Source organism: Catharus ustulatus, unplaced genomic scaffold (genome assembly GCF_009819885.2).
Source record: "Catharus ustulatus isolate bCatUst1 unplaced genomic scaffold, bCatUst1.pri.v2 scaffold_158_arrow_ctg1, whole genome shotgun sequence".
In the NCBI taxonomy this organism is placed as follows: Eukaryota; Metazoa; Chordata; class Aves; order Passeriformes; family Turdidae; genus Catharus; species Catharus ustulatus.
This window is the reverse complement of record NW_024879504.1, coordinates 5106-18482: the sequence shown is the minus strand read 5'-3', so window position 1 is coordinate 18482 and position 13377 is coordinate 5106. Positions and strand designations below refer to the sequence as shown.

The window sequence follows — 13377 nt, the reverse complement described above, 5'->3', positions numbered from 1 at the left end:
CGCAACGGGGACCCAGGCCAGCGTGTGGGAGCGCAGCGGGATGAGAGGGGGCATTGCCGCCCTCTCCAGGAGCATCCCACCCCAAATCCCACAGGAAACCATCCCCCCACCACCAACCAGAGCCTCTGTCTGTGATGGGACTGAGACTGGGGTCACTGGGGACTGTTTAGGGGAGCACACGAGTGGGACAGTGCCAGGGGCTTTGCACTGGGGCCCAGGATTTGGGGGTGGGCTGTGGCTCAGTATTTGAAATCACCCCTCCTGGAGCCAGAGTGACCAGAGCTCTGTTTGGGATTGTTCCAGGTGGGGAACAGCATTTTCCAGCTGGGTGATGCCTCCCAGTACCTGCCCTTTGATGTTCCCCCTGCACACCACCCCTCTCCAGTCCCCAGTGAGGCAGTGCCTGGTTCCCAGCCCCTACTTGATTCCTGGGGACCCCACTTGCAGAGAGGCCTCGTGAGGATTCCAGGAGCCCCCCAAACCCCACAGCTCTCCACATCTCCCAGTATGGGAGTGCTGTGCAGCTCCTGTGCTACTCCAGCCCCAGTGCCTGAGGGATCTGGGCCCCTCTGGCCAAGCAGGACCCCCCTCCCTCACCCCCATCCATGCAGGTGGTCCCAGGAAAAAGCAGCCAGAGCCTGGATTTTGCATTTCTACCCATTTATTTGGGAAGCTCCACCAAAATGTTGTGTAATAAATTAAAGTAGAGGCCATGTGGGTGCATGAGGAAGGGGAAGGCAGAGTGGGATCTTTGGTAGAGAGAACGGAGCACCAGGGAGTCCCAATGGCTGCAGGAACTGAGAAAGGAATAGCTGCAAAAACAGTGGCACAAACCAAATCTGTGCCTTGAGTGCAGTCTTGAAGGCAAAGTTTGAACAAGAGGCACCAGGCTGGAGGAGACCTGGCTGGTGGGAGAAGGGAAGGAAACCACAAACCCAGGGAAAGGGGAAGCACACAGGACCTGGAAGCTTGGTCCTGGAAGCTCCACACCTTCCAGGGATCAGAGAACTTTATCCTGTCACTGCAGTTTTGGGGCTCTTGATGAAGTCGTACCCTTCATTCTCCCCTCCCAGGCCTGTTATTTGTGTCCCATTCTATCTGTCCCCAAAACCAGGCCTAAATAGGATGCAGGAAGGTTTATTCCAGAAGGGAAACAAGTGGGACTGCTTTGTCTCCAGATTTCCACGTGGAGGAAGCAGCTCTGTTTCTGCATCTCCCTCTGCCCCCAAGGAAGCCACATCCCAACCCCTCATCGGACTCCGAATGTGAACCAAGAGGGGCCCCCACACCGAGGAGAATATGGGAATCAGGAACCACCTGGAACCACCAGGAAATGTGGGATCAGCTTGGGAACAGTCATCAACATCCACAGCCCAGACTTGGGCAGTCCAACGTGTCCTTGGCTCTGTCCCATGTGTCCCCAGAGCCCCCTGCTCCCCCTGACGAGCCCCTCTCCCCCCCAGCCTTTCCAAAGGGGTCCATTGCACCGAGGGCTGACTCCAGCTCACGGAGCTCTCCAGCTCCCTCCCCCTCCACCAGAGGGACACTCCTGGAGAAGGGGGCTCCCAGCACATCTCCCCCAGCCCTAACTACAGCCACAAGCATCAACAATCATGTCGGGAATGTCAGTCTTGACAATATTGCTGTTGCGATCGAAGTAGAGGACGGAGAGCGGCCGGCGCCGCGTCGGGCACGCAGCAGGAATTCCCCCGATGCCTGGACGTTGTTGGCTTTGACGAGGTTGAAGGACGGCTGTGTGGAAGGAAGAGGCCATGCCAGGGCTGCCTGCCACGTGCAGAGGGCACTGGCCCACGCAGTAGTTTATCTGGTAGCCCTCGGGCTTGATGATCCAGTCGTTCCAACCAATGTCACGGAAGTCCACGTAGTAATCCTTGCGGCAGCACAGGTTGGAGTTCTGGCTGCAGCGGAGGCTGCGCTTGGCCACGTGGTGTTCGGGCTCCCTCACCTTCACCTTGGCCACCAGGAAGGGCTGGTGGGACCAGCTGGCGTTGACCTGTGCCATGACCATCGCTCCCATCCCCGTGGCTCTCCAGTTCCAGCCTCAGGGTCCGGCTCTGCCCCTCAAAGAAGCTCTGCAGGGCGGGCAGGAGGGGGGAAGGAGCGCCAGCCGCTGCCCGCCGTGCTCAGTCGCCTCTCCCCCAGCAGAGTGCGGGTTGCCCCCCGCCACGGCCCCGGCTTCACCGGCCAGGAAGATCCTCAGGGTGAGGCTGGCCCGGGGCACTCGCAGGTAGAGCCAGAGCTGAGCCTGCAGGATGCGAATGTCCTGGTCCTGTGCTTGGCTGAACTGGAATTGCAGCCCCAAACTGGAGGGAGATGTGAGATCTGAGGGGAGAAAGGGATGAGGAGGTGAGCGCTGGGGGATGCTCCCCGGCCGTGCAGCGAGCCAAGACTTCCAGCTTCGCCCTGGGAATGCAGCCTCCAGAATGGAGGAGCTGTCCCAGGCTGTCTGGTAGAAGGGGGGCAGTTCTCACCTGCCCCTTCATCGCGGGGTTTTTGGGGGTGAGGCTGGGAAACATTGCCAGCCCCCCAAATTAATTCGGCAGCTCTCGACTCAAACTACTCAGGACTCGCAGGCACCCTGGGGACCCTCATGTTTTTGGGGGACAGGGGACCGGCATTGCAGCCCCTCGGGTGCAGGGTCCACAGGCAGGAGCAGAAGAGGCACCACGTCTCCATCCCGGCCCCGGGATGTCACTGATGCGCGACAGATGCGGTGACTCCCGAGTTACGCGCAGCCCGCGTGGCTCCGGGTCCCGCACCCAGCGGGGCTGCGCGTCCCTCGGGGTCCCAGGGCGCAGGACACGGACCCCTCACCCCGGGGCTCACCGGGCTCTCCCGCTCCCTGTCGGGGACCTCGTGGGCACCCACGGGGGTCGCGCACCCACCTGTCTCGGCGAAACTGATGATCTCGTATCCCTGCTCCTCCTCCTCCTCGCCGGTAACATCGGGGCTCCGGCGGGCGCCTCCCGCCTGCAGCCGCCGCAGGGCGCGGGTCACGGCGGCGCGGGGCACAGAGTGGGCGAGCCGCGGGCGATCGCGGAGCCGCAGCTTTTCCAGCAGCTGCTTCTTGGCCACCTCCTCCAGCAGCCGCCGCTCCACGGCCGCCGGGCACGACGGGCAGCGCGGCTCGGCCGCCGCGCACAGAACCACGATCAGCAGCAACCACGGGCCCGAGCCGCGCGCCGCCATCCGCGCCCACCGGACGGGACGGGATGAGCACCGGGAGCGGCACTGATGGGGCGAGACCGCCACCGGCACCGAGGGACCGGCACGGAGCGGACGGGAGCGGCGTGACGGGGGCGCGTCGATGGGACGGGAGCGGCACCGGGAGCGGCGCCGACGGGACGGGAGCGGCACCGGGAGCGGTGCGGCGGGGCCCGCTTTGGGCACCTGCGGCCGGGGGCGGTCCCGCCGCCCCCCCGCCCCCCGCTATTGGCCGCCGCACCTGCCTGTCCCGTCCCGTCGGGGATTACCGGGATTAGCACCCCACCCCCGCCTCCCCGCGGGGGGGTCGGTGAGCAGCCCCCCATCCTCCCCCGTTCCCGGTCCTCGCCAACCGTGGGGTCGTTGCGGGAGGAGTCGCACGGGGGGCCGAGCACCGGTCCCCGCCGTGCCCGCGTGGGTTGGACACGAGTGAGGGGTGAGGGGAGGTTCACAGGGTGTGTGCAAACAGAGCAATGTGCAGAGCTGTGTGGGGAAGGGGCTCTGTGTGCGCTGGGCTCTGCCATGGGGGAGAGAAACCCCGGCCAGCCCCTCAGTACAGGCAGCAGGATCCTCCAAAACCTTCAGGGAATGAGGGATCAGGCAAATCCCGGCTGGTGGAGGAGCCCCAGCACCAGAGCAGCCAAGCTGCCCATCCATGGATCCCACAGACCTGTCCCCAGCCTGGGCACTGCCCCTGGGCACCCTTGAGCTGTCCTGGCAGTCACAGTCCTGTTGGGTGCTGACAGAGAATCCAAAAGGGATCAAGGGGCTCCTGGGATGTCCCTGAAGCTCCTGGTGACTGTCACATCTCTGGGCTTTTGTCACTCTCAGTTTGGAGGTCTGAGCCCACCCCTGGTCCATCCTCAGCCCACGGCAGAGCTGGGAAGGGCCAGTGAATGTGTGCACTCTGTACCCTCCTCTGATACAGTAAAAAGGGGATTTATGTGTCCTGAGGACTCAGGAGGTGACAGCCAGTGTCACATCAACCTGAAGACGTTTCTCGGACTCTTCAGAGCGGGATGTGCAGGATGAGGAAGGGCAGGGGCTGGCAGAAACTTCAAAAAAAAAATGTGATGCAAGATGCCACGGTGTTGGGGGATTGGCAGAGCCCAGCTGGAGCAGGGAAGCCAGAGAACTTGAAGCCCTGCCAGGCCAGTGCTCCGGCATGTCCTGTGCCCACCGCGCCGTGCACCGACTCCAAGGTCTTGACCACATGGAGCCCCTGGCCCTGGCCAAGCCAGAGGTGCCATGTAAACAGAGTCTGGGAAAAAGCACCCACCGGAGGTGATGCAACCACAGAGCAAGGGGCAAAGGGCTCAGCTGGCTGGGCCTGCTGGCAGCTCCCAGAATAGCCCAGGAATGTCAACAGAGAGGAAAGAGTGGGCACAGGCTGGCCTGGGAGCACGGATCCCACAGGGTCCTGGGAGCCCTGGCTGCAGGCAGGAGCAGGATGGAGCAGGTGGCACTTCCAGCCAGGCACAGGGCACACGTGCTCACAGGCAAAGATGCTCCCACATGGGGAGCAACTTCTTAAAGCACCTGGAGTGGCAGGACCAGGGGTGATGTCTTCCCACTGGCAGAGGACAGAGTTAGATGGGATATGGGGAAACAATTCCTCACTGTCAGGTTGGCACTCGTTGCTCAGAGAAGTTCCATCCCTGAAGTGTCCAAGGCCACATTGGACAGGGCTTGGAGCAACCTGGGATTGTGGAAGGTGTCCCTGCCTGTAGCCAGGGGTGGAACTGGATGAGCTTACAGTCCCTCTAACCCAAACCATCCCAGGTTCCATGATCTATCCACTTACACATGTTCAGGCCCCCTCCCAAACACCTGGGTACCTGCTCCAATTTGGACATGCTCCTTGTGCCCCACTCCCATTGCCCTGCTGTGCTGTGTTCCCCCACCCCAGACAGATCCCAGAGCCAGGGCTGGGGCTGTGGCATAGCAGGAAACAGGAGACAAAGTGTGGGAAAATGGATGAGGCACACTCTAAAACACCCACCCTCCATTCCAGGCTGGGAGCAGGGTGTCCCCAAAGGGGCAGCACCCCATGAACCCCAATTCCACCTCCAGCTTAGCAAGAGCTGATCTGATCCCCAGCTCCTCACACCCTGTGCACCCCAGCACGCTCCGGCCCCCGGATCTGGGGCAGGGGTCAGCGCAGAGCTCTTGCACCCATTGCATAATTGTGTTGTTCATTAAGCGGTTCCCAGAAAGCAAAGCCCGGGGACTGACCTGACCAAAATACCCCCCAAGGTCCCCCTGGGCCCAGCACCTGCTGCACACATGGCTCCAGGGCCTCTGACCCCGTGGCCGTTGGGGCGAACGTGGCACCCGGTGACCTGACCTGGAGGTGACAGCTGGCTGGGCTAAGGCAGGACCCCCCAAGAGCTCCTGCAGCAGCACCTGAGTGTGGCTCATGGAATCACAGGATCATGGAATCATGGAATAATAGAATCATGGAATCATGGAATCATGGATCACAGAATCATGAAATCACAGAATAATGGAATAATGGAATCATGGAATCATGGAACCATAGAATCATAAATCACAGAATCACAGAATCACGGAATCATGGAATCATGGAACCATGGAATCACAGAATCATGGAATCATGGAACCATGGAATAATGGAATAATGCAATCATGGAATCATGGAATCACAGAATCATGGAATCACAGAATCATGAATAACAGAATCATGGAATCATGGAATCATGAATCACAGAATCATGGAATCACAGAATCATGAAATCGTGGAATTACAGAATCATTAAATCATGGAATCACGGAATCACAGAATCAAGGAATCATGGAATCATGGAATCATGGAATCATGGAATCATGGGACTGTAGAATCATGGAATCACAGAATCACGGAATCATGGAATCATGGAACCATAGAATCATGGAATCACAGAAACGTGGAATCATGGAATCACAGAATCATGGAATATTGGAATCACAGAATCATGGAATCACAGAAGCATGGAATCACAGAAGCATGGAATAATGGAATCACAGAAACTTGGAATAATGGAATCACAGAATCACGGAATCATGGAAACATGGAACTGTAGAATCATGGAATCACAGAATCATGGAATCATGGAATTATGGAACCATAGAATCATGGAATCACAGAAACGTGGAATCATGGAATCACAGAATCATGGAATCATGGAATCACGGAATCATGGAACCATAGAATCATGGAATCACAGAAACGTGGAATCGTGGAATAATGGAATAATGGAATCACAGAAGCATGGAATAATGGAATCACAGAAACTTGGAAAAATGGAATCACAGAATCATGGAACCGTAGCAACATGGAATCACAGAATCATGGAATCACAGAATCATGGAATCATGGAATAATTCAAGTTGGAAAAGCCTGGATCATTAAGCCCAACCATTAACCCAGCACAGCCAAGGCCACCACTAAACCATGTCCCCAGCTGCCACGTCCACATGTTTTTGAACACTTCAAGGGACGGTGACTCCACCACTGCCCTGGGCAACCTGTTCCAGGGCTTGGCCACCCTTTCCATGATGAAATTTTCCTTCATTTCTGATCTAAACATCTCCTGATACAACTTGAGGCCGTTTCCTCTTGCCCTGTTGTTCGTTCCTGGGAGAAAAGCACCAGTGGTGGCCCTGGCTGGGAATGGGCCATGAGACTGGGAATTAAACATTAACTCTTCTCAAGGCAAGGGAAGGGACTGTCAGAATTTCCCACCCCTCGAGCTGGACCTGCCCAGGGGGCACTTGGCACAGTGTGCTTGAACCTTTGCTTCAGGGGCTGTTGATTCTGGCAAAGGATCCTTCCAGCACATCTGTCCCCTCCTGGACAAGACCGAGGGGACATTATGTCTGTCCCTGTCTGTGTCACATCTGCATCTGGATTAATTCCATGGATGCCATGTCCCCATGGCATTGCTGTACTGGGGGCTGCAGGGTGGGCTTCCCAGTGCCTTACTATCCCAACAGGACAATCTCCCCAGTGCTTTACTGGTCCCAACAGGACAATCTCCCAGTGCTGGGGGCTGCAGGGTGGGCTCCCCAGTGCCTTACTGGTCCCAACAGGACAATCTCCCAGTGCCTTATTGGTCCCAACAGGACAATCTCCCAGTGCCTTACTGGTCCCAACAAGACAATACCCCAGTGCTGGAGGCTGCAGGGTGGGCTCCCCAGTACCTTACTGGTCCCAACAGGACAATCTCCCAGTGCTGGGGGTGCAGGATGGGCTCCCAGTGCCTTACTGGTCCCAACAGGATAATCTGCCAGTGCTGGGGGCTGCAGGGTGGGCTCCCCAGTACCTTACTGGTCCCAACAGGACAATATCCCAGTGCTGAGAACTGCAGGGTGGGCTCCCCAGTACCTTACTGGTCCCAACAGGACAATCTCCCCAGTGCCTTACTGGTCCCAACAGATAATCTCCCAGTGCCTTACTGGTCCCAACAGGACAATCTCCCCAGTGCCTTACTGGTCCCGACAGGACAATCTCCCAGTACTGAGAGCTGCAGGGTGGGCTCCCCAGTACCTTACTGGTCCCGACAGGACAATCTCTCAGTGATGGGGGCTGCAGGGTGGGCTCCCCAGTGCCTTACTGGTTCCAACAGGACAATCTCCCAGCACTGGGCCTGAGCCACCCCTTCCAAAGCCTCCTGAGAGATCAGGGGACACCAGCAGAGCACGGTGTCATGGCAGGGAGGAAGATCCCTGGCTCCAGGCAGTCACTTTTCTCTGCCTGCACCTTCCTCACCCTGCATGGGAAGCCTCATTTTGGAATTCCTGAGCCTTGCCCACCCTTGCTGTGAGGAGGGGGCTGTTGGCTGCATCCAGGTCCCTCTTTCCCGTGGGAGTGGGACAAGTCTCAGCTCAGTGTCTCAGGGCTGTGCTGCTTGAGCTGAGGGGTCTGTGGGCCCACAGGACCAACCAACAGCTCTCCTGCACCTTCCCTGGTCCCTGTGTGCCCACAGCTGCTGCACCCCAGGAAGCTTGGCACTGGCTCCAGGGAAGCTGTTTGTTCAATAAATATAGACAGTGAAATGAGGCGTTGGAAAAAGAAGGGAAAAAAACAAAACACCAAACCCTCTTTGGGTTTGCGCAAGTGGCCTTGGATCCCAGACAGGATCGATCCCCGAGCCTTCCTCCCTTCCCATGTGGCAGGAGTGCTTTGGACACCTGGATTTGGGGAGATGGGGGTCCCTGCTCCAGCAGGGTGTGTGCAGTGTGGGGGTTGTCACACGCCCATGGTGCTTCCATCCCTTCTCCAGGTGTCACAGCTCCTCCAGGACAACAATCCCTGCTCCGGCCAGAGCTGCTCGTGGCTTGTGGCTCGCTCATCCTGGAGCAGGCAGAGGATGTGAAGCTGGGTGGGGAGAGGGTCTGAGAGCACCTCCTCACACTTCTGATCCTTTCCCCACCTGGATCAGTTCTGTCCCAGCCTCTGGGGTTTGTTGTCAGCCCTTTCAGATGGATCCCAGGACTGAGGTCGCCCTGCTGGGGACATGGGGGTCCCCGTTCTGTTGGGGCTTCATGGGAGCACCTGCTGCAGGGTGTGTGCATGTGGCCAAGCACTGTCCCCTGCTCCTGCCTCTTCTCTTCTTCATTCTCCACATGGGACAGAGTGCATCCAGCCAGAGCTGCTCATGGTTCGTCATCCTGGAGTGGGCAGAGGATGCAAAGCTGGGTGGGGAGAGGGCCTGACACCATGTCCTCCCCCTGCCGACCCTCTCCCCACCTGGATCAGCTCTGTCCTGACCTCTGCTTGGTGGTCAGCACTTGCAGGGTGGACCCTAAAGCTGCAATCACTCCTCAGGGATCACCCCAGGACCCCCCTCCCAAATATCCCATCCCAGCACCTTCTCCCCTCTTTTCCAGTCCTCGCACATGGGGGACACGTGGGGAGGGTGGAGAAACCGGAACCCTGTGTTACGTAACGGGGCAGATGTGTCGGAGCCGCCCTTTGCCCCCCGCTCTCACGGCCCTGACATGTCCCTTCGGTGTCACCAGGCTGGCGAGGGGCAGCGGGCCAGGGCTGAGCTGAGGGGATGCTCTGCAGTGAGGAACTGGGGGTGAGGGGGGTTGGGTGCTGAGGCTGCCCCAAAGTTCGTCCACTTCAAAAGGCAGAAGAGTTTCTCAGTTCTGTCCTGGTTTGGGACAGGGATGGGCAAATTCATGTGGTTTTGGTGGAATGGGGAATTTGGTCCAAGCAAGGAATGCTTTTCCTGGTGGGAATTACAAATCACTTCTGTCCAAGGGGTTCCCATGCTATGCCCTGGGATGAATTAGGGGTTCTGCATCCCCTTAGGAAAGGCAGCTGAGGGGCAGAGAGCATGGGAGATTTTTGGGAGCAGTGTGGAGTCCCAGCCCAGTCCCACTCCCTGGGCTTTCAGTGGGTCCGTCCCGTGCCATCCCAGGAGCACTGGAGGATGTGCTGGTGAATGACAGGGCACACACGTGCACACAGCACGGCTGGGAGTCTTTATTGAACACCAGCTAGCTGGGATGCTTGAAGAGGGAGACACATTCCTCCCACTGGGATGGATTTCCCTTTCCTCTCCCTGCTCAGCTGAGTGGGACCACGGGGATGACCCCACGCAGCTCCAACAACCCAGGGTGGCCGCTGGTGGGTTCTGTGGTGATGTAGCTGCACCCAGGGCACACCAGAACCTTGGGCTGGGATGACAGCGGGACTGTCCTGATCCCAGCTCTGCAGCATCCAGCAGGAGAAGGCTCTGGAGTCCATCAGGAGCAGACTGAGGGGCTGTGAGAGGAATCCATGGGCAGATCCAAAGGGGGAAACCCCTTTGGGAGGTGAGAGAGGAGGGCACTTGCACATTCAACATCACCCTTGATGCTTCACCCACAGGAGGAGAAACCCCCTCGGCAGAGCTCCTGCCTCCCAGGCAGGAGCCAGGCAGCTCTGTCCCGCCGTGTCCTGCCCTCCCACCCGCTCCAGCACCGCTCAGGTGCAGCCGCAGGAGTCCACAATCATATCAGGAATGTCGGTCTTGACGATGTTGCTGTCCCGGTCGTAGTAGAGCAGGGAGAGGGGGCGGCGCTGGGTGGGAACGCAGCAGGAATCCACGGCCGCCGCCGCGCTCGCAGCTTTGATGCGGTTGAGGACGGCGGTGTGGAAGGAGGCGGCCAAGCCGGGAACGCCGGCCATGTGCATTGGGCACAGCCCCGAGCAGTAATTCATGTGGTAGCCCTCCGGCTGGATGATCCAGTCCTCCCAGCCGATCTCCTTGAAATCCACAAAGAATTCCTGGCGGCAGCACATCCGCGAGTCCGCGCCGCAATCGACACCGCGCCGATGGACGCGGTGCGGTGTCCTGGCCTGGGCTTGGGCCACCACAAATGGCCAGTGGGAATCACCCTGGTCAGAGAGGAGAGGGGACCCCAAGTCCTCTGGAACCTCCAGTTCCACCGTGAGCCGTGGGGTCTCTTGTCTGAAGAGGCTCCGGACGGCGGCTCCGATGTCCAGCGTGGTCCAGCCCGGGATTTCTGCACCTCCAGCCGTGTCTCGCTGGCCACCGTCATGTTTGGCCCTGCTGGGTCTGGCTGCAGGAGCCTGACGGTGACAGGTTGTGCCCCAGGCCCAGGGGCTGCCCAGAACAGGTAGAGGGTGGCCTGCAGGATCTCAGTGCTCCCAGCCACCTCCTGGGAGAAGCGGAAATGCAGGTGGACGCTGTGGGAAGTGGAGGATCCTGTGCACAGAATCAAGAGCAGAGTCAGGAGTGAAGTAAGGGTGAACTTGTCCTTGCCATGAGCAGGGACACCTTCCACTGTCCCAGGTTACTCCAAGCCTCGTCCAGCCTGGCCTTGGACAGTGTCAGGGATGGGGCAACTTCTCTGGGCAACCTCTGTCCACCCTTACAGGGAGGAATTTGTTCCCAAAATCTCATCTAAATCTCCTCTTTCCCAATGTGAAGCCATTCCCCTTTGTCCTGGCACTCCAGGTCCTGGTCCAAAGTCCCTCTCCAGCTCTCTTGGTGCCCAGGTAGGTACTGGAAGGGGCTCTGAGGTCTCCCTGGAGCCTTCCTTCTTCCCTGGCTGCAGAGCTGCCGCTCCTCCTGGCCAGGAAAGGTCTGATGGGGCCATGAGAGCACTCGGGCTCCTGGCACAGCTCTGCCCGTGAGGACACAACCCCCTCCCCGTGCTCCAAGCCTGGGTTCACCCCTGGCTCGATTCCAGCCACGCTCCACCAAGCCAGGAGACAACTCCCCATTGTCCTGGAGTGTGGGAACACAATGTGCCACGGAGCAGCATTGTTCCCAGAGGGCTTTGAGGACACGGGGCCAGCGAGGGGAGCAGACCCACTCCCTCTCCCCACCTCACCACGAGGAATTTGGTCTGGGAAAGTGAGGGTGCAGGATGCTCTGTGGGATGGGGTGGTGAGTCTGGAAAGGAAAGTTGTCTGTGAGAAGTGGGAAACTCTTTCTCCAGTGGTGCTTTTCAGGAGCCCTCAGTGTGTTTTGGGGAGTTCTCTCCTCTCAGAGGCAGCAGATTCTGGAGAGAAATGAGGCACCCACTGCTTTGGAGGCACGGTGGGTTGTGGAGCTCCATCCACACGCTACGGGCTGACAGGAAATCGAGGCTAAAAATCCCATTTAGGAAAACGTGGCCACCTGACCCTTAGCCTCCAGCACAAGGGGGAGGGTTCAGCAGAAATGGGCAACAGGTGACAAGATAGAGCAGCACACCTGCACTCTGTGCCACCCTCCCACCCCAGCACGTCCCATCTCTTGGGATACGCTTGGGAGGTTCGGGAGTTTCTCACGCCTTCCAGCAGCAGCGTTCCCTCCATCCCGGCACTGACGCGCACCTCCCACCTCTCTTCCCTCCCTTCCCAGCCCCAGGATGGGATCCGTACGCACCCGACTCAGCAAAGCTCAGGATCTCGTATTGCTGCAGCCCCATCCCAGGCCGGGCTGGGCTGTCCCGGAGCATCCCCGGGGTGGCGGCGGCCGTGTCCGAGCGCTGCGCTCGCTCGCATCCTGCGGAGCGCGGTCAGCAGAGCCCCCCGGGACGGGGGCTGGGGGACGCTGGGCCTGGCTGGCAAGCGGAGCTTGGCCAGGATGCTCTGCTTGGCCAGCGCCAGGAGCGCGTCCCGCTGCGTTCCGGGGGCCAGCGCTGCCACTCCGCAGGCCGGACACCACCCCCCTTGGCTGCCGCCATCCGTAGGAGGCTCAGGAGGCAGGAGAGCCACGGTGACCATCATCTCCCGTGGCGTGGGAGTCCCAGCAGTCCGAGAAGCCGAACGCGATGAGGCAGGGAGCGGAGCAGGGTGGCAGAACTGGACTGAGCGGGAGCACGGGGCGAGGATGGGCTCGTTCTCCTGACGTGGCCACAAATATTGGCTGATCCCGGGAGAGATAAACGCCCCGCGGAGCCGCCCGGGCGCGGGCAGCGCGGCGCGGCCGCTCCGGTTAAGGTGGAGCCGGGACCGATGGTGCCGCAGCTCGGGGGGCGCAGAGCGGGGACATCGAGGCCACCCCGGTGCCACCTCGGTGGCCACCCCGGCTGTGCACGGGCAGAGACGTGGTGGGGGCTCCCGGGGCGTATTGGGACCACGGAGGTGGGGGATCCCGAGGGATGTGGATCCCTGAGGGTGGGGAGATCTCTGGAGGTCGGGCATCCTCAGAGAAGGGGGGTTCTGGGGGATCGAAGGGACATTGGAGAAGGGCGATACCTGGAGATGGGAGGTCCCGACCGAATGAGGGATCTCCGGGGGATGAGACATCCCGGGGAGTGGGGGATACTCGAAGGGAATCCCAGGTGGATGGGGATTCCCGGAGGGATGAGGGAACCTGAGGATGGGGGATCCATGGGGGATGAGACATCTCTGGGAATGAGGGATCTCTAGAGATGCGGGATTCCCGGGGATGGAGAATCCCTGGGGAATTTGTGATTTCCGAGAACGGAGGATCCTGGAGGCTGTGGGATCCCTATTGATGTGGGAGATGTGGGACCCCTGGAGAATTAGGGACCCTGGGGAGATGTGGGACCCCTGGGGAGTTTGGGATCGCCGGGGACGGAGGATCCTGGGGTCTGTGGGACATCTGGGGAATCTGAGACCCTCGGGGATGGAGGATCTCGGGGGATGCGGGACACCTGGGGAATTTGAGACCCCCG

The 13377-nt window shown here is 59.6% G+C and overlaps 2 protein-coding genes across 2 annotated transcripts; both read right to left on the bottom strand.

Moving 5' to 3' along the window:
* Positions 1-1585: 1585 nt before the first annotated feature.
* Positions 1586-3210, bottom strand: LOC117011442 (inhibin beta C chain-like). The gene is given in 5 exon segments (XM_033086816.1): positions 1586-2026; positions 2028-2114; positions 2116-2181; positions 2183-2343; positions 2907-3210. Coding segments are annotated over 5 exon segments (1059 nt in total).
* Positions 3211-10204: 6994 nt separating this feature from the next.
* Positions 10205-12728, bottom strand: LOC117011441 (inhibin beta C chain-like). Its single transcript, XM_033086815.1, is given in 5 exon segments — positions 10205-10738; positions 10741-10949; positions 12120-12234; positions 12236-12688; positions 12690-12728. Coding segments are annotated over 5 exon segments (1350 nt in total).
* Positions 12729-13377: the final 649 nt, after the last annotated feature.